Source organism: Geospiza fortis, unplaced genomic scaffold, assembly GCF_000277835.1.
Source record: "Geospiza fortis unplaced genomic scaffold, GeoFor_1.0 scaffold70, whole genome shotgun sequence".
NCBI classification, from domain to species: Eukaryota; Metazoa; Chordata; class Aves; order Passeriformes; family Thraupidae; genus Geospiza; species Geospiza fortis.
In genome coordinates this window covers 7,337,521-7,357,854 of record NW_005054317.1, presented here as the reverse complement: position 1 = coordinate 7,357,854, position 20,334 = coordinate 7,337,521, and the positions used below count along the sequence as shown (strand labels likewise).

General features: G+C 42.0%; 2 protein-coding genes across 2 annotated transcripts; one reads left to right on the top strand and one right to left on the bottom strand.

The window, feature by feature from the left end:
• The first annotated feature begins 713 nt into the window (after positions 1-713).
• Positions 714-10,880, top strand: TMEM43 (transmembrane protein 43). Its single transcript, XM_014306726.2, has 11 exons — positions 714-862; positions 1,815-1,949; positions 2,656-2,750; positions 3,467-3,516; positions 4,994-5,063; positions 5,434-5,504; positions 5,670-5,791; positions 6,383-6,457; positions 6,538-6,639; positions 7,996-8,113; positions 9,059-10,880. Exons 1-11 carry the CDS (start codon positions 806-808, stop codon positions 9,259-9,261), a joined length of 1,098 nt encoding a protein of 365 aa, XP_014162201.1. The 5' UTR covers positions 714-805; the 3' UTR covers positions 9,262-10,880.
• Positions 10,881-11,205: 325 nt separating this feature from the next.
• XPC (XPC complex subunit, DNA damage recognition and repair factor) lies at positions 11,206-19,937 on the bottom strand. Its single transcript, XM_031056391.1, has 15 exons — positions 19,741-19,937; positions 19,400-19,548; positions 19,003-19,126; positions 18,416-18,500; positions 17,778-17,935; positions 17,459-17,579; positions 17,176-17,265; positions 15,830-16,762; positions 15,199-15,359; positions 14,872-14,953; positions 14,304-14,438; positions 13,651-13,820; positions 13,362-13,455; positions 13,059-13,148; positions 11,206-12,503 (listed from the first exon to the last, which is right to left on the bottom strand). The coding sequence occupies exons 2-15, from the start codon at positions 19,518-19,520 to the stop codon at positions 12,294-12,296; spliced, it is 2,574 nt and encodes an 857-aa protein (XP_030912251.1). The 5' UTR covers positions 19,521-19,548; positions 19,741-19,937; the 3' UTR covers positions 11,206-12,293.
• Positions 19,938-20,334: the final 397 nt, after the last annotated feature.

The window sequence follows — 20,334 nt, the reverse complement described above, 5'->3', positions numbered from 1 at the left end:
GCCCTTCGAAACCGAGAGAGAGAAAACCCCGCGCGTGTGTGCCCCAGTGGACTCTCTCCCTTTATTCGAAAAAAAAAAATTGCAGGGCTTCTCTGTCTCCTCTATGAACACGGGCTTTTTGTAGCGTGATTTTCCGTACACAGAGAAGTGCCATGCCCTGCCTTGGCTGTGTGCGTGCTGAAGTTGGGTTTGATAACTCCCCACAAGCCGCATATGCGCAGATAAACCCCTGGGCTCTCATGTTAGCCCCGTGCCTTGTTTTGAGTTATTGTTACCCTGGATATAATTATTTTAGACTGTGGAGGCACTTTTTTTATTGGTGAGGTGAATCATAATTTGTTATTTATAGCAGTGTTTTAGCTGGTCAGGAATTCAGGGCTATTACTCATTTTGCCATGGCCTGAATGCAGGGTGTGGACTCCAAATACAGAAGCCTGGAGGCAGACCGAAGAAAGCTTGAACATGTAGAACCACTATAATAGAAGTTAGTTGGTTTTTTTTTTTCTATCAGGCTGGAGTTTTATTTATTGAATGTGTTTCTGGTATCAAAAGTGTGATAAGGCATTTAATAAGTGTGGGAAAGTTCTGGTCCAAGGCAAGAGGTTCTGTGCTGTAGGGCAGCAGTGCTAACAAAGCTAGAAGACTTGTTTTGAAACAGAATGCTTTCCCCTTTCACACCAATATTGCACTTTTGGTTTCTTTTCAACAGTTCTCTGACCCAGGCAGCAGCAGAAAAGAGCATGTTAAAGTCACAAGTGAGCCCAAACCAGGGTTCCTGGAGCGGCTCAGTGAGACCTCTGGAGGCATGTTGATTGGACTTGTGACGTTTCTTCTGGCTTTCTATGTTCTTTTTACCAATGAAGTAAGTGCAGTACTGTCAGTGTTTGTGCACAGCATTATTGACCCATGAGAAGAGGAGGTTTGGTCTGGGGACCTGGTGCTTATGCTCAGGATATAACAGAAAAGTGAAATCACAGGCCACAGTATTTCTCTGGAACTAGGTAGAGTAGACACAGTAGCAGTGTGTGATGAGAGATAAGATCCAAAGCTTGTAAACTGATGATGAAACAGCCTGTGGTAAGAGGGTTGCATGAGCCAGCCCTCTTTTTTCTTGAGATAACAAAAGGTCCTCATTTCTAGTGGTGTTATAATTACTTTAAAGAAATTCATACCCCATGTTGCAAAATTGGAGTAGTTATTTATTTGTTTTTTTCTCAGTATTATTTCTTGGTTTTAGATACAATTTAAAAAAAAGTAAGCCAGGAATCTTAACACCCTACCATTAAAAACATACTTGTTTTGGCAGTTTTGGAGTGGAGAGCAGAATTCTGTGGATTTTCACTTAGAGACTTCTTTTCATACCTCTACAAGAGGAAAAATAATTATTCCAAATTTTGATGACTTCGCAGAAAAAAAGCACATCAGGATATGATGGTGAGGCAGGGAAACCTGCCAAGGAATCAATATAGGTGTGTGGAAAATGAACTGTAATTTGTATCATTTTTGCAGTTATTCAGGAATGATGAACAAGGTAAGAGGTGCAGAGCAGTAAGTTTGGACCCATGTAGGAAGAATTTGGGTCTGTTTGAGAAGCTTAGTTGATGTTAATGGTCCTGCTGCCTGGCTGAGAAGTACTGCCCCAAACTGGCTCAGACAGAGAATGGAGAAGCACGAGTGTGTTTCCAAAATATGCCTTGGGCTGAATATACAAGCATTCCTTGTGGTCATCAGTTCACTTGTCTGCTAACCTTGTTCACAGAATGCTGCTGCGATGTTGATTCTCCACAAGTTGATTTCTGTTTTCTTCATTGCAGGGACGAGCTTTAAGGACAGCCAAGTCTCTTGATGAAGGGCTTTCTCTTGTGGTCCCTCTTGACAGCATCCACAGCATCTCTCAGCAGAATGAGGGGAGACTGGTGCACTTGGCTGGAGCTCTGAGTACATCCAAGGTAAATAAAATAGTATCTTGAAGATAGGAGTATTTCAAGCTTGGAGGGAAGGAAAAGTCTTTGCCAATAAAGTTTTGTTTGATATCCAGGAAAAGACACATGGCTTTTCCCCTCCTCTATGCATTGGCAGCTACTACCCAAGCTCTGGGTCTTCGGCTGCCCTCTTCAAGCCAATGCCAGCTCTAGCTGTGTTTACCCTCAAGCTGCCTTTTGTGGATAATTTCAATTGCCATTTGTATAGGGAACCTGTTGTGTGTTCATGATATTGTTAAGTCTTCAGGCTCTTGCAGCACAGGAGCTCTGCAAGTTTTCACTTTTCAGTAGTGGTGACATTTTCCATGGTCCACCCACATTGCAGAAGGTAACACAGCACCTTCCAGCAAAACAGAATCTCCTGGTTTAAACACTGAAACCTGTAAACCCATAGTCAGCAGTTCTAGTTTCATTCTTCACTATGACAATAACTTTTGACTATGATTCTTCAGGTCAGATTTGCCAAAGACATTCCTTTTTGTCTTTCATCATATTTATACTGTGTTCACATGTGTGTGAGATAGTGCTAGCTGTGAGATATGTAAATAGTAACAGTGAGATATGTAAATAGTAACAGTGAGATATGTAAATAGGTTCAGTAGTAAAAGTACAGTGTTTGAGGTTGTGAGGTACAGCATTTAGACTGACTTGCATTTTCTTTAATTTTGCACAGCCTTTGTTTGACCCCAGCTATGGGCTCTCCATCCAAGCTGTCAAACTTAAGCGTAACGTGGAAATGTACCAGTGGGTTGAATATGAAGATTCCAAGTAAGTGAAAGTAATCTTTAAAAGTAGTTTATGAGGCTGTTGTGTTACCAGTATCCTATCACATTTTTTTTTCTTTCCTTATACCAAAGGGAAAAATAAAAACCAAATAAAAAACCCTCTTCATAGCCAGAGAATTCTAGAGCTCCTGGATTTTTTTTTCCTTTAGAGAATCACTTTAATTTCCTTGAGAGATTTTAACTGCTCCGCTAATAGTTGCAACCCAAATAGGGAAAACCTTCTTGCTATTGCTAATATTCCACTGATGGTAGTATGTATTATGTAGGTGTGACTGTGCAGAATTTATGTTCCGAATGTCTTTCATGTCATATAAAAAAAAAGGTCAGAGGTAGTGAAGGTGTGAAAAATAAAAGTTTTAGCATGCTTATGGTGCAGCATCTGTTAGAGACTTGATTTGGCCAGCTTATCTCGCTGTATTTAATTCTGGTTGTTCCTCATCAATCTAGTTGACACCTTCTTGTTCAAAATGTGGGAATAAAAAGGTTGTGGCTGTTGAGCATTTGTGTACAGTTTTCTCCTGGTACAGAAAAATCTCTGTCTTCAGAACAGGTAGTTCAGAGAAGAGTTAGGTTATGTATAAAGATAAGTCTGTGTTGCCAGAGATCTGTCTGTGCATTTCACTGGTGAAGTGTATTCTGCCCTGAGCAGGGGTGTGTGTGCACTGTTTTGGTTCTCATCCCAGCCCTTTTTCTCTGCAGGGAATATGAGGAGGATGGTGAGATTAAGAAAGAGACAAAGTATTCATACAGTAAGTTGATCAACAGGAAGTCACTTTCCTTTTAAGCATGTAACTTTGAACTTTTGTGTGTGTGTATTTTGATTTTTGTTGTAAAACCTTTATTTTCTTCTTGGGAAAGAAAGGAATGTGAAGAAATAAGCAAAAATTCTCTTTCCTAAACAAATGACAGAACCTCACTTTCCTGAAGCAACTGAGGTGAAAGGAAATGTGTTGTCAGCAAGCAAGGGCTACAGAAAATCTGAGTCTTGTTTTGAAACCCCTAAAAGTTCAGAGGAACATCCAGGGATAGGATGCTTCAGAAATAGGGCCCATAAGGCCCTCAATGACCAGAGATGGGAATATGTTTGAAGCTACACCTGAGATTACACTTCAGACATGGAATAATCGGGAATATGTCAGCTGTGAGCAAAAGAGAACAGACAGGGAAAAGCAGGCTAGCTCCAGCCTGCAAGGGAGCCTGTTGAGAACCTGTTTAGATGTTGACACCGGCCAGTGAAAATCACCAGTACCTTCTGATATGCCCTGTGGCTTATGCCAAATGCTTTTTTGGCAGGAGCAGAACTGAGTGCGTTATTCTGATCTACCCAGTGGCAGAAAAGCACTCTGAGTCATTGTGTGTTTGGAGATTGGTCTCTGTGCCTCATTTATCTCTGATCAAAGCACATGGATGTGTGATGTGGGAGTGCAGCAGTTTCTGGGTGTGATCATATAAAACTACTCAGCTGAGTGAAGCATGGGGACCCTGTGCCATGGAGGTACATAAGGGGCAAAGCTGGTGGTTGTGAGCCATGAAAAACAGGCTCACAGTGATAGGGAACAAAAAGAAAAGCAATCTAAAAAAATCAACTGTCCTCTCAAGACTGATGGATTCTGTCCCATAAATGTCTATGTATGCCAGCCATAGACCCACACAGCTGCTTGATTACTCTCACCTCAGAAGGACTGGGCAAGAAATTGCAGGAGTGAAGGACAGGTTGAAAGAAATATAGGGAGATGGCTTTCCAATTACCATTATGGGCAAAACAGACTCTCCTTAGGGGAATTTTATTGTCAATAAAAATAAATATTTAATTACTGACTTGGGTATTGGCAAAACACATTTGGACTCAACCTTTCCTGGGCTCAGGTTCACTCCAGACTTCTCTCCCTTTGCTCCCTGCTCCTTGTTATCACAAAACCAGCTTATTCCCAAAGAGCAGAGCCAGGCATCAAAGCCTGATCATGGAAGATGCCAACAAAAAAGATGAGCAAAGTTGAGTTACAATTTTATCCCAAAAATACCTTTGTTACCCAAAAATACCTTTTTTCACGTGCCATTCCTTGCTAACATGCTAGGAGGAGGGATCTATGTATCAGTACAGACTATGACAGGCATTGATGTCAACAGTATTACTAGAAGTGTAACCTAGAACTAAATGATTGAGAGGTGTCTTCAGTGATTGAGATCTGAGTGGCCTTTACTCAACCTTCTTGTCATTCTGTTTAGATACAGAGTGGAAATCAGAAGTTGTGAACAGCAGAAACTTTGATCGAGAAATTGGACACAAAAACCCGAGGTGAGGTACCATTTGGCACAGTCCCCCTGAACTCTGTCACTGGATCTGATCAAGTATGAAAGCTAAATGACTGATTTCATAACAGAGTGCAGTAGATGGAAACTGCTGCTCTTTGGGTAGTTGAGAGAATGAAGGCATAAAGAAATTAGAGCAGCTCCAAGAGTGATGCTTTAACTTATTTTAATGGCTCCAGCAGTATGCAGTCTAGACAGTCTCTTGATGGATTTGTTTTCACATCATGACAGTCATTTAGCTCTTTGAGTTTCTCCTGATGTTTGCCACAGTACCTTTTCTGTTCTATATATTACATACTGCAAATCAAGAGTTTGATCATAATTCTGAGACTAATCGGGGACTCTCTGTTCCTCAGTGCCATGGCTGTGGAGTCTTTCACTGCTGTTTCTCCCAACGTCCAGGTTGGCAGCTTTGTTCTTTCCAAGGGTAAGGGTTGTTTTGTACTGGCTTTGTTTCTGCTGTTGCATCAGCAGTGGACTTTGGTTCTTTCCACAATAGCTGTCATGTCAAGTGATAATCAGGAAGCCAGCCAGCAAATTGGCCATTCTAGGTTAGACACTGAGCCTCAGCTTGATGCTTTGTTCTGCTTAGGTCTCGTGGATAAAATTGATGATTTCAAGCAGCTGAGCTTGTCGCACCTGGAGGATCCCCATGCTGATGTTACCCGAAGAGAAGATTATTTCTATCACAGTGACAACCCCAGGCGTCCAGAAGTAAGATAGGAAAGATAAACTAAAGCAGTGATTACCTGTGTGTGAAAAAGGAATTAGGGCATGTCTCATTTCTGTTGAAATGGATAGAAAATGGAGTGCAGACCATCACATAGGATGACTCCCTTAGTGCAGCCCTAGGGAATGAGTGCTTCTCTTGCAGAAAGCTTCCAGTCCACTCCTTTATTCTCTGTTTTCTTGAGTCTGCTGTGCTTTTAGCTGGAAAGGGATGGTTATGGGAGGTGGGTTCCACCTCTGCATTGCTGTATTGAGGAGTACAGCTTGTTGTCACATTGTGCTGCCTGCCCTGTTTTGCCAAAAGATGGAATGATGAGGGATGAACAAAGCATATCATGTGCTCCTGCAGCTTAATCAGAGGGGATATTACAAAAAACCATTTGAGCTCTCATGTTTCAGTGCCAGCTAGCCCTGAAAAAAGGACAGCTTGGAAATAATTCTGGCTATCTCTTGTGTGACATAAATGTTCGGAAAAAGTGTTGATAAATAAAGGATATTCCTGTGCTGAGTTGTCTCTCCTGTGATTCCCCTTTGTAAAACAATCTTTCTTGACTTCCAATCTTCTCTTGTTTGTAGGTGGGAGACCTTCGTGTCTCTTTCTTCTATGCAGGTCTGAGTGGAGATGATCCCCATTTGGGCTCTGCTGATAGGGTGAGTCTTCAGCTGTTTCTGTATTTTGCAACTCTCTTTCCAACTCAGAAACCAGGAAATATTTTTCCCTCTCTTCCAAGGTGACTGTGATTGCTCGGCAGCGAGGTGATCAGCTGGTTCCATATCATACCAAGTCTGGAGATGTTCTGGAGATTCTGTACCCTGGGGACCTCTCTGTGGAGGTGAGATACCACACTCTTCTAGTGAGGGGTTAAAACTTGAGGTGGTAGTGCAGAAGCAGCAGAAGATGAAGCTCTTAGTCTCCTTCAGACCTGCTCCAGAGGAGGAGATACTCATATAAACATTGGCTTTTCTGTCTCTTTCTTGGACAGCAGGTTGTAGCCTGTGTTTGCTTCCAGGTTTCTGCACATTCTGGCTGTTTTCTTTAAAGATTGTTTCTGTGCCCTCTCATTTTCTTTTTATTTGCTCCTTGATTGTTTCCCACTTACACATGCAAGCACATGCTTTTGAACAGGTCACATGTAAAAATAGTAAAAATCAGGGTTTAATTAAATAAACCATTAGAGTTATTCTCTCTTCAGCTCCTAATAACAGGAGTTTAAGCTTGTTTGAAGTGTTTATTATTATTCTGGCCGAGAAAGAACCTTCAGGCAGAGCATTATGCTTCAATAAATCCTGCATGCTCCAGCAATTTGGTGATTCATTTACTTCTTTTAGTAGGTTTGTTTCCGTGAATGATTGTTCCATGCCCTGCTGCAAAGAAAAGCAGATGTCAGGAGTTTACAGGTGCTCCCAAAAACAGTTGGAAAGCCTTTGTTCTGACTTGAAAGAGTAGCAGTAGAATCAGCCCTCTGCTGTAAGCTCCAAATCTTCATTAGACAGAATTTAGTTTCATTGAAAATGAACTGGTTACAAATAAATAATGCATTGAGTACTTGTATGTGCAAATAATCAATCAGTCTTACACATCTCTTACCATTTAGTGCTTTCTGATGTCCCAGCCATCTTCATGTGAACATTTTGTTGAGACAGAGGGTCACACAATCCGTTTTGAAAAGACTCTTAATCAGAATTCATGCAAAGAGATGCTTTGCTTTGCCTGATGAAATGCACACATACCTTTTTAGATTTTTTCCCTGCATCCAGCTTGCTCTCTTTCACACGCCTTTCCCTCAGCCATCAGTAGATATTGCCTATTCTTTCTTCCTTCAGAGTGAAGTCAGACTCTTCCTTCTTTATGACAGTTACCTATTAGTGTCTTATTTTCCACAGGAAGGAGAATGTGTCCAATTGCAGCAAAACCTGGGTGCTTTCTGCCTGTGGGTAGTGTTGAATGGTGCTTTTTAGGTTGTTTTAATTATGAAAAGTGCCAGTTTCCCCCATGCTGCACTGTTCAGTCTATTGCAGTGTACTGCCATACTGCACAGAACTTGCAGAATGAGCTGCAATGTATTTTCTGCAAGAGAAATTGTGCTCCTAAAATGCTCTTGGCTCTGCTTGGCTCATAATGTACTGGAATTAAGAGGATCTTGAAAAACAACAAGAACCAGGCTGCATGTGATGGTGTTTGCTTTCAGGAGGTGTTTCAGAAGGAGCAGGAGAGTAACACCATAAAGACCTGGGCCCTCCGTGCAGCTGGCTGGCTCTCAATGTTTGTGGGCATCAGCCTGATGACCAGGATCTTTTACACATTAGGTAAGTTTTTCACAGACAGGTAGAATGATCTAGGAACAAGATTGTAACCTCTAGGGAGTTAATTCATTTGGAGATCAGGAGAAATCTGAACTCAGATTTTATTTGATCTGAAAAGTCACTGTAGGTAAACAGGACCACAAAACCAAGTGGTTGCTTTGTGAACATTACCAAAACCCCACACAAATATCTTTTACCAGTCTCAGAAGATCCCAGCCCAGTGCTTACCAAAATAAAAAGCTGAAGCACATGTTGGGCTGATTCTTTCAAATCTAACTCAAGGTGCTGCAGTACAAATACTTTCTGCACCCACACACAGCTGGTCCCCCCCAACAGGTCCTAATCAGCAGTTGCATTGAAATACGTTTTTGTGTCTGGTTATTCTACACTATTGTAAACAAACAGCAAAAAAAGTTTTTGTTTATTCTTTTAATATAGAAAATGCTGGAGTAAAACCAGAAAAACAGGACAGTGCCTCAAACTTGCATAAACTTCAGACATCAAAGATATAATTCACTTTGTAGCTGTGAACCTTATTTTTTCTGATTTATTTATCCATATACATGCTGCTCTAAGATTTATTATTGCCAGAAGGAATTCTTGTGCTAGCAGCTTGTATCAGTTGCCCTCGATTTGTTCAATAGCTGCAGGGTTGTCTGTCTCCTCTGCCTCTCAAGCCTTGGACAAATCTTCAGACCTCATTTTGGATTACTTCCTATGTGAAGAGATGAGGATAGCATTGCCTTATATGTTTAGCTGTTGCTTAATGATCAGATGTGTTGATGATGCTCTGCTGAAATGCCTTGATAAATCCAGTGCTCTTGATAAGTAGTTTGAGTCTGTCTTAAGATTGCAGCTGTTCGGGTGCACATCCTAGGCATGAATCAGGCTTCTTTTTAAACTGTCATCTTGCCAACTGCTTCATGCCATGTTTGATTCTCCCTGCAGTGGACTGGTTTCCAGTTGTGAGGGACCTGGTTAACGTTGGCCTGAAGGTGTTTGCAGTGTGTGTGGCCAGCTCGCTGTCCCTGCTGACCATCTCCGTGGGCTGGCTCTTCTACCGCCCGCTCTGGGCCCTGCTCCTGATGCTGCTCTCCGCTGTCCCCATCCTGGTGGCCAGGACCCGTGTTCTGCCCAAGAAGCAGCAGTGACAAGGAGGTGCTCAGGTCTTGAGCTGAATCCTGGTTAGAACCTTCCCAAGTGCATTTCTGCCCGGTTCCTGCAGCAAGCTTACAGCAAATCACAGCTCAGCAGCGAGCACTGAAAGCTGGGGAGGGGGCTTGGATGTGATTATTGGTACATGTGATCCACAGGACTATAGGATGCTGTTTGTGGAAGTCAGTGACACCAGCTTTGGGGGAAAAAATGTTTTAGGTGTGGGTATTGATGGTAAGTTAGTGAACAAGCAGATTTATACCTCTTACTGCTTAGTAATTCCCCCTTATTTAGGAACTGGCAAGTCCTTGCTGGGTGGGGCACCTTGTGTGTTTTGGAGAAAGTGCCAGCTGCATCCCATGGACCCTGGTTACCATGTCCTTAGGAAATGCCTGTGCCTGCCTGCCTCTGACAAACCCTCCCTCTGCTGCCTTTTCTGGTTTGCACAGCCAGGAACACTCCTTTGGCTAATGTGTTTGGCAGTGCATGTGTTCAAAGGGAAAACATAGCTTAGGTGAGTTCCACAGAATATTCATGTAAACTCTCTGCTTTTGGACTGAGGATTTTCAAAGTCATGATGCAATGAGTGGCCAGGTTAGCAGTGCTCTGAGGTTGGGCAGAGTTATCAGGACACATTGATTTCCCCCAGGTTTTAAGTGTCTGAACTTGGTTTTGGTTAAGCATCCAAAATGATACCCTGGACTTCGAATTGCACTTAAAGGGATACTCACAGGTCATTCAAGTGTAAATAAAAAACCTACTGCCTTGAAACAACATTGACTTTTATAACTGAATGTGTAGTCTAAAATAGTTGGGGTTTTTTTGCTGTGTATACTGTTCCTTTCTTTAATTTCACTTAGTAAGGACAATGAACATACTCTGTGAAATTAAGTAATGGAAACATTTTTGCCTGATTAGTTTTCATAGTAGCCTAAATTGGTAGTTTTGTATCTTGTTAGAGAAATGCCTTGTAGTGTTGTGATGGCTCATGTTTATGTGCTGTAGCCAGTACTTGAGGTTAGAGACACCCTTAAGTCTCTCCACCAAGCTAGAGTCTGGCTTCCAGATGGAGCCCCCTACACTACTGTTTTGGGGTTTGTGTAAGTATACACAGTTCAGTACAAAAAGAATGTTTTCTATTATGAAATCTATTTATGACCATCAGAGGAGTATTCTCTGTACCAAAGGAATTTGACTTGAACATAAATAGAAGCAAACATTTGCTAGAAATGATACTGAAATAGAAATCTGAGTTTTGAGAATTTGTAATTATTTTATTAGTCCTAGTTAGTGTCATTCTTTTGGTATTTTTTGGTCTCACAGCTCTGTCCTGGTGAAAGCAGGAGCAGGGAGTGAAAGGGCAAGTACAGGAGCTGGCCTTGTGCATCCCTGGTACGTGGCAGTGGTGCTGCACAGCCTTCCTGCTGCTCAGAACTCCTGCTCATGCTCCGGCAGTCAGGAATTGTGCTCCACAGGGGAGAGAAACTGTTTTTGAACTGCTGCTGTTTTGCCCATGATGCAGAACACTAACCAGCATTACTTATTGGAAATGAAGTGACAATTTTCTACTGAAGTGCTGAGCTTTTGTACATACAATAAAATATAGTTTTCAAAAGGTTGGTCTGTAGGCTTTTTTATTAAATTCAAGTATTGCATGTTTTATATCCAGGAATAATGTAATGTCCAGGTAGTTTGTAGCTTCCACAAGAACTGATTTCCTATTGTTGGCAAATATTTCTGTTTTGGGAAGCTGCTCTCTGGTCTGTGTACTGCTGCCAGCTTGCCATGGGTTTATTCCCCATTACTGACCAAAGAAGTCAGTCACTTCCTTGCCTCTCTAAGATCATTTGAAAAATATAATGGTTCAACCTGACTGTTACAGCCCCTTGTATTTTAAGGAGACTGGGGCTTACCTGTGCATTCCAAAAACAGACAACATACTCTTTTTTTCAAACTTTATTTTGATCTACAAATACAGTACAAAAATAGATTTTCTTCTGAATATAGTTACATGAAAGCCATTTTCTTACATTACCTACTCTGTGACAATGTCCAGCAATGACTAAATTGTTTTCCCCTCCCTTTCTGAAGAGACTGTGTCAGTGGTCTTTAGATACATACTGCCAAAGACAGATCAGTATTTCTACTACAAAAGTGCAACAAAAGCTTATGTAGATTTAGTCTTCCTCTCTCAACAGATTTTAATGCTATGGTACTAGATAACAAGAATTCTGTGGTTCTAGTGAATTTTGTTCCATCAGTGAGATTTAGCCAGTTTTACGTGTTTTGCTCCAGAACAGGATCTTGATAAGCAACAGAAGCAAATATGTATATATTCAAATTGCTTAAGAAGACATATTGAACCCTAAGCTGGTAATAAGGACAGAGCTTCTCCCTTCCACAGCACAAGATTTCTGAGAGATAATAAAGATGGCAGGCTCAAAAGCCAAACTTATATCACAAAATGCAAGTACTCCTTAGAAAATACTAATTCTTCATTATTCTGATTTTCGGGGGTTTTTTTAGACCTTAAAGGAAGTGTTTCCCCCTTGAGACAGAAAGGCCAGAACTCTACCTCACCACTGATTTGGGTAAGCTATGATCAAAGCAGGCATCAGCATTCCTTTGGCCACCTCTCTGCAAAAAGATAAAAAGCAGCTGGATGCTTCAGTTCTGAGCAAGCAGGAAAAATGAAAACAAGAAAAATGGGAAATGAGACTGCCGATGACAGAAGTGCCTCAGGAAACTCAACTATTAGTGCTGAGTGATACAAAAGAGAGCAAAAACCCCAACCAAGCAAAGTGATCTTGGGAGGTGCAGCTCTTCTCCCAAGTCCAAGGACAAAAGGAAGAATCTGATAGCTAAGTGATACCTTTGATCTCAAAGGAAACTGGACACTGAATTAGGCTGGTCCCTGCCTGCTCAGAAACACAAGTGCAGAGGAAGAGCCCAAGGCCCTAACTGGTAAAGGATACTTTTATAATGACTATGTTTCCTGCATCTGAGAACACCAAAGAAAAGCTTGTGATCACAATTTCTCAAAAGGGAACAACTGAGCTGCTTCTCCTCTCTTTTCTCTCTTGCTCTTTTTGGTTTTTATCTCTTCTTGTTTCTCTAGCTGGCGGTTCTGGGGCCAATACATGGCTGTGTTCCCCACTGTGCTCTCTGAGCTCGGAGCTCCTTCTTCATCAGAAGAGAATCCTCCTCCTTTCTCTGTCTCACGTGCTGATGGCTCAGTCTGGAAGAAACAGGTGTGAAAATCAGAAAGTCACTCTAAGAATCACTTGTAACTGCCCCTTTCTAAGAGGGCTTGTCTTTGGTCACAGTGACAATGAGTGGCCTTACGGAAGTTGGTTGCTCTGGTTTGAGCTTCCCACCCAAATTGCTTCTATTTCTCAAGACTAAACATTCTTGCAACACAAGCATTTTTGACAATAGAAGAATAAAACCAACCTGTTTTAAAAAGATCAGGCTTTTCATCTTCTTGCAGAAAAAATTAAGAACTAAAACATCTAACTAAAAGAAAAAGTGCCCCACTCTCCATCTGTTAGCTACATGCTTGACTTAGAGGAATAAATCTAGGAAGGGGTATGACAACACAGAAAATAATAATAAAATTTAAAGCATTCATTCCTTGTTAAACAGTAACAAATCTTGGATGAACATGACCACACTGAACTTCTGGCCTAGCTTTTTTGACTGGCTGAAGACTTTTGACCAACAGTCTGGAAATTTTATTCTACAGTTAAAATAACCTCTAGAAAAAGAAATGACTAATAGAAATGCAGAATACCTTGATGGAGTAGCGTTGCTTCAGTCTCTCTCTGATGAGAAGGCCTTTTGTCAGCAGCTTCCAATTCCCTAGAGCTCTTTTCTCACGTTTCTGTGGGAGATTGTTATGGGAAAGAGAAAAATTAACTACTGTGAGTTTTGATCTATCTATGCACATGGAAAAGGAAAGCTTTAAGATTTTTAAACTGTCATCAAAAAAGCCTCATGCTTGTTGCTTACACAGCGCACCCTGTTTGACTGCCCAGTTTCAATGACATTTACTTTGTAAATATAACAATAAGGAAGCTGCAAATATAATTCTCACCTCCTTCTCCTTCTTTTCTATTTCTGCTTGTTCATTTTCCCAGGCAGCAACAAGGACCTCTTTATACTCCTCACACACCACATAGCCATCAGTACTAGGAAGGAGAACACAATCCTCTGTCAGCTGTAAGAAGGCAAAAGAAAGGGAGCAAATGCCTGCTGACCCAGCCCAAAAGCTACTGTCTGTCTAAAAGGATCTACAACAGGTCACGTGTTCCCTTTAACACAAGATACACAAATTCTGCAGGACATCAACATCTGACAGGTGCAACAAAGCAGCTTTTACATACACTGGGTGTGAGTAGCCTCCATGAAAATCAAATCCAGTGATGGCTTGAGCACAGTCAATGTTCAACTTCCGTGCCACTCTGTTCAGGTTTGGCAGTTTCAGCTGCACACAGCCCACAGGTAACATGGATGGCAAGAAGAGATAGACATTTCCATATTCATTCCGAGGAACCTGGTATGGCAAGATTAAAGAGAGATGGTCATAATCCTGCTTTCTGGAGAGAGGTGAAAATACCTGCTGCAACTCAGATTCTCCCGACCTGCAATATTCCACTCCAGTATTCAATTAATATTCACATGACAAGGTACAAGCCTAGATTTTAGCTGCATGGTTATCTCCTAGCAATGTCCTCTGCCCAAGCTTTGTTACTCAGGCTGTAACACAGAGAATTAGCAAGGCAAAACATGGGCTAGGAAGATCAGATCAACAAAATGTTGACTTTAGCATCTGCACTCATTGCCTTTTGAATGAGTACTTGTGAAAGAAAGTAAAGTTTAGACTACTTCCTCCTGTGAACAATTACCTCTGAACTCTTAATCCTGAATCCAGATATTACTGATTTCACGTCTGAAACATACAACTTCTGGAAAAACAAAGCCCAGAGCTCCACACAAACCACTTCCTTTAGCACCAGCCCTCTGCTTTCCCAGCTACCTTTCCATCCACTGCAATGGGAGGCTGATACTCCTCTGTCTGCCAGCGGCCAAACAGTGCCAGGTCCTCCCGGTCCCGGTTCGCCGGCTCTGCCAGGCGCGCCTTCCTCGCCCGGTTGGAAAATCCTTTTACCATCTGCAAATACAACAACCAGGCCTGGAACATCACAAGAAGCCGACAGTGGTTTCAGGTTTTCCTAGGACACCGAAGGAGAAGGTTCTGGGAGAGCAGAAATGCTATTTCCTAGCTTCAATATCCATTGTGTACAAATGACAACCCATGGCACCTGCATGTAACAGGCAGAGATCTAGCAGTGCATATAAAACACTGGGATGCCTCTGGAGAAGGTGAAAAGGGAGCAGTTCTGCCAGATACCCTTGGGGTGAGAAAAAAACAAAGCTGGCCTTTGGGCAGGATGTAGGAACTATAGGCACAGCAGGCAGACAGTACAGCTACCACAAATCATGCAAGCATGTGTGAAATCTGCAGAAGACAAAAACCAAAACAGAACTGAGCTTGAGCTTTAGAGGGCAGATGGACCGCACAGGAGGAAGTCAAACCCTCTTACCTTGTAAGGCACTTCTCCAATCCTCACCACTCGAGCTTGCTTCAGCCAAGTGTCCCTGGAGTGCAGCGTGTGTATGCAGTCTCTGAAAAGGCCAGAAAGAAGCAAATGTAAGAGTTTTCAAGTCATCCCTAACAGATCCACAATAAACTTATATTAGGAATAATACAAAAGCTGTATCTTAGTGATACACAAATGCTGTCAGAGCAGCTAAATGCCTCAGCTGTTTATGCATGTGGCCTGAGACTACTGCTGATACCATCATGCAAATTAGCTCTCCAGTTTGTTACAAAGATCACACATGCAGGTGATAATAAGTGCACAACTCACCTGGAGTAGACAGCCTCTCCCCTGCAGTACCCCAAGATAGCAGCTGTCTCAGGATAGATGGCCTGGTATTTCAAGAGGTGCCTCTTCAGTGCATAGAGAGGGTGGTTTTTGTACTCTCCAATTGCTGATGGTAGAGGTTGATCTTGAAGCTTCACTTGAAACTGTAAGAATTATACAGAAAAGAGTAATTTCACAACTTTTTCACTACCCATTGTAAGAAAATGACTATAATAGGAACCAAAGGAAAAAAACACCAGAAACTTAGCAGAGGAGCCAACAGACCAAAACACTCTTGCTGCAAATAAGTACTTAGATGTGTTCCCCGTACCTATGTACTTCAAAAACTCTCTCTGAGAAGAGTAATGCTAAACACTACACAAACCTCACTAGTAAGTTTCCAGCACAAGCTGTGCAGTACCTCTGCTATGCAAACTTGTCTGAACAGCCTCCATCATTTCATATTATTTCAATTTACCACTGCATATTCTCTTTATGTTCAATCTCAACCTTTCAAGTTCAAATACAAACCTCCTTCCTCACAGAAAGAGATTTCTAATGCTTTTTGCCTGAATGAGGATCCAGGGACTGGACTCCTAGCACTACATGCCCTGAACAACCTACTGTGATTTACCTCATTTTCTTCCTTCTTGTCTCTCTCCACACAGGGACTTTCATAGGGCTGCAGTGTCTCTTCCCACCACTCCGGGTCCACACGGCTCTTCCTTGTTGAGGTCATCCACACTGGATCATATCTTTGTGTCACATCCCTGACACTCCCATCGTTGTCAAATCCCACAACGTAGAAAAGTGGCTTTGTGGCATGTGCAAAGCACAGCTGGGGCTGGCCCACATTGCCATGAACACAGTCTACACAAACCCACTTGTCCTCAGGCTCAAGGAAAACCTCTAGCCACTGGTCTGTGCCCATGGCTTTCCTCACCTCCTGCTGTCCTTCATCCTCATCACTAGAAATGATTTTGTTTCTCTTCTTCTTTCCTTGAGGCAAGGCTGGAGTTGTACTTTTTGCTGGCTTAGTCTCAGCTCCATATGAATTTTCTGACTGCCTTGTTTCTGAAGTCTCAGTTTTTGACCTTTTCACAGTTGTCAGCTTTGAATTCTGGGAGGCCTGTGAGCTCCTCCGCCTCTTAGGGACAGTTTCAAAATCCTCATCAGAGACATCACTCTCCTCCTCTGAAAGCTCAAAGTCTGAAGCACTGCCCTCATCACTTCCACTCTCTTCCTTGTAACACACTTTGGAGGCCACTCGTCTCCGGCGGTCGTTCTTGGGCCTGACTGGCACATCTTTTTCTGCTGAACTGGTCTCATTGTTTGATTCCTTCTGTTCCTGGCTACCTTTAGTCAGCTTCGACTTGTGTGTCCTTTCAGTCTGGGCAGTTTTAGGTTTCTTTGGCTCCTTGCTGTTTTCTTTGCTCTCTGAGGATTTCTCATCCTGCTTGGCTTTTTTGCAGGGGCATGTTTTTGCCACAGCTTTGGGTGTTGTGGCAGAAGTCTCCTGTCCCTCAGAGGTGCTGCTGTGAGACAGCCTCTTGGATGAGCTCTTTCCCTGCAGGGAAACAGGCAAGGTCACTTTTTTCACCACAGCTAAGAACATGGTAAAAAAAAAAGACTGAAATCAGCCCAAGGTTCATGCAGACCAAAGGTTAGCAGACACAGTCAATTCACTTGAAAACTTCAGGCAACAGGCTGAAGAGAGGTGTACTCATGCAGCAAGAATTGCCATATAAGTTTTAAAGAAATGTAAACCCGCTGAAATGTTAAGAAATCTTTGCTGAAACACTGAAATGAGTGGCTCTTTTAAAGAAAATTAAAAATTAAGGGTGTGCATTTTCTGCAACGTAGACAGAACCCTGGTTCATGCAGTAAGTGATTCACTGCAAGCTGTAATAGCCAGAAAGTTTTTTTAATCCTACTAAATCAGTGACCTATTCCTTATTCCACACAAAAAACAAAAACTACCTTTGGTCTTGTCTCCTTGAGAGGAATAGGCTGAAAAGACAGCACGAGGCGACACAGCAGCTGTAAAGCTCGCAGAATAATTAAAAATATCTGCAAAACAATTTAAATTGAGTCATTTAATCACAGGAGGTCTTGAGATAAAAATATAAGAAAATAAAAAGATACATAATCACTTAAGTCACCAATGTGCTTTCTTCAAATCCACCCCTCACACCACTTTGTGTATGACCTGACACACACCATCCAAACTCACCAACCAACCCTGCACTTCCCAGTCTCTTACATGAACAAGCTCTTCATCATCCTGTGCAGCATAGATGGCAAACCTCCTCTCCAGTGTTGACTGAAGGGACTCTCCTTTTTCAGTGGAAAGTTCATCATTGACAGTGAAGGTTCCAACAAACCTGAAATACAAGACACCTGCTTATCTTCCAGTGTTTGTGACTGTATTCTTAAACTTCTGAGTTCACCCTCTCCTTCTCTAAAAAGGACAGCCCTGCTCACCCTTGTACACAAAATTCTAAAAACCCACAGAAAATTGCTAGTTACAGTTACCCCCTCCCTGAAGCCTTGCTCTACATTCCATCAGAAGGGAGTTTTACCATTTCACCAGGTTGGAAAGGTAGACAAGGCCCACTTGGCCTGCAGGCACCTGGGTGAAGCGCGTGGGGACGATGGACAGAGCGATGGCGAGGAGATCTGGCTGGCTGCAGATCCTGTTCCTGTAGAAACCATTTGCTAATAAACACAGCAAGTGAACCTGAGAGAGAAAAGTTTAAAAATGAGTTCACAAGAGATTTTGTTATTGGAACTACTGTCCATGGTAAAGACAAGGAATACTTCACTGCTCCTTTTAATAGAGAGGTGACAATTAAGCCTCCCAAGCACTCTCAGTGCTGTCTTCAGAAGACAGCAAAGCAGTGAAGTCTTTGCAAGTGTCTCCTGCTCTACATAACTGGCAGTTTAATCCCAACAGAATGAGAAGATATCCCTCTATGGAGAAATACACATCCTACTCACATATGCTTTGAGTTAGAATTTTACTAACACAGGCACTGGTGTTTGCAATTCACAGTTTAAGAGGAAGCTTAATGAGCATCTGTCAGGACTACAGCTTCTTTATTTTTTCACTTCTAGCCATTCTAACTATTTTATAAAAATTCGTTTCTTTTGATTACAAATCAGTTCAGACACCTTTATGCTCAATTTCTTCCCTGCCATGGTTCTCTGTGACAAATACCTTGTGTGTGTCCTCACGAACCTCCTTGCTGAAACGTTTCATCATTCTCCGAAGGTACATCTCAAACTCGGCTTTTCTTTTTTCTCTGCAGAAGATTACAAAATAAAGGGATGTTGTGGGATTTCTGTGGACCTGCCTTTCTTGGTTCCTGAACTAGGTCAGTTCACAAAGAGAATCCATCCCAGAGAATCTTCTGCGCACACTTAAGGAAAAGTATAGTGACTGGCTATGTGAACAGACTGTTAAGGGTTTGCAGTAACACAATGTCATTCACCCACAGCTCTCCTTGCAGAGATCTCCTGCTGTCCCTTCAGGGAAATGGAGACAGTAAAACACAATGGAGTTACACACTTGATTTTCAAGGAAGCTGAAAAGCCTCCTCCATTCCTGACAACTTCCACTGAAGATTTTTGGTAGAACTGTCAGTGTGTAAACTGTTCTTCATCCCACAACCCTCCATCATTCCAACTCAACAGTCTGCATCAAGTGGGGATTTTCACCTGAACACAGCAAGTCAGTGACAGTCAAGACTTGGAGTATTTTTAACTTCAGCCTTTAGCAGCTCTCTACCACCTCCTTGTTCTTACCTCCTCTCTCTTTTCTTCACTTGCTCTGGGGTTTCAATCTCTATCTCAACAGGATTGCTTGGCAGCCCCACTGATGGAAGAACAGCAGCTTCTTCTAACTTATCTGTAGCAGGTTCCTGAAGTTCTGTAAAAATAAAATACTAAATTATAAGTAAACATGGAATATATTACCAAGGAGGACTGATGATGGGATAAAACCTACATTTTCCTTCTCAAGTGTTCAAACAAGTTTAAATAGAACACATCCAGTAACTATGAGCTCTTGGATCTTCCATAACACTGTGTGTGCTAAGTTATTTCAAATAACTATGGGATGCTGGTCACCTGCTATTGAAGAATCATTGTGATATACAAGCTCTTAAAAAGTGCTTAACATGAAAAAATATGCAATTGTTACCTTCCACGTCCTCCCACTCATCTTCCATTTCCTCGTCATCATCATCATCATCATCATCATCGTTGTCAATATTGCCTTCATCCATCTCTTTTTTAAGAGGAGATTCTGTCTTTAACTTCATCTCGTTCTGAGGATGCTTCAGTGAGTCACTGTTAAAATCATCAAAACAGTGGTAGCATCAGGAAACAGAGGTACTTGTTTATCAAAGACTAAAAATAGGGAAATAAATCAAGCATGACCTCTGCATTAGTAACAACAGATTGAGTATTTGACAATCAAACCACAGAAAGAAATAGTAAGAAGAAAAATGTCTTATAGACTTGAATGATTAATAAATTCACCTGCATGTTTCCTCTTTGATACAATTCTCTTTATTTCTAGCATTCTTTTTACTTTCTTTTATTTGTGATTTTGCCTTTTCTTGTTTTGAAGGCTTGGAAGTTTTTGCTGAATTGGAAACTTCAGTATCACAATCTTGTCCCTTTTTCCTAGCTGGAGCTTTTGAGGTCTTTTTTATACTGGGCTTTTTTTCTTCAAAATCATCTGCATGTGACAAAAGAAATGAAGATTAATGTTAAAGGATGGAGTTTCATCTCCATGGCAATGTGAAACAACATCTCCACGGACTTCGTTAGAGGCAGCTTCAGAAGAACGAAAACACTCACAATGCTGAGCATGTCATTGTTTACAAATAGGCAGGAAGTGAACAGTAAGACTTGTTGGAGGGAAATACTTACGTAACTCACAAGCAGTACCTAAAGACTCCTATAGTCCAACCGATGGAATCGGCAGAAAACCGAGCATCGTGCTGGCCACTCACAACAACTTATTACGGCGTGACGCTGCTCAGGAGAGCGCGGCCGAGATGAAAACCCTTCACGGGCTGCTCAGCCTTTGCAGCGTGCGGGGCCCGCCTCACACACGGCTTTATCGCC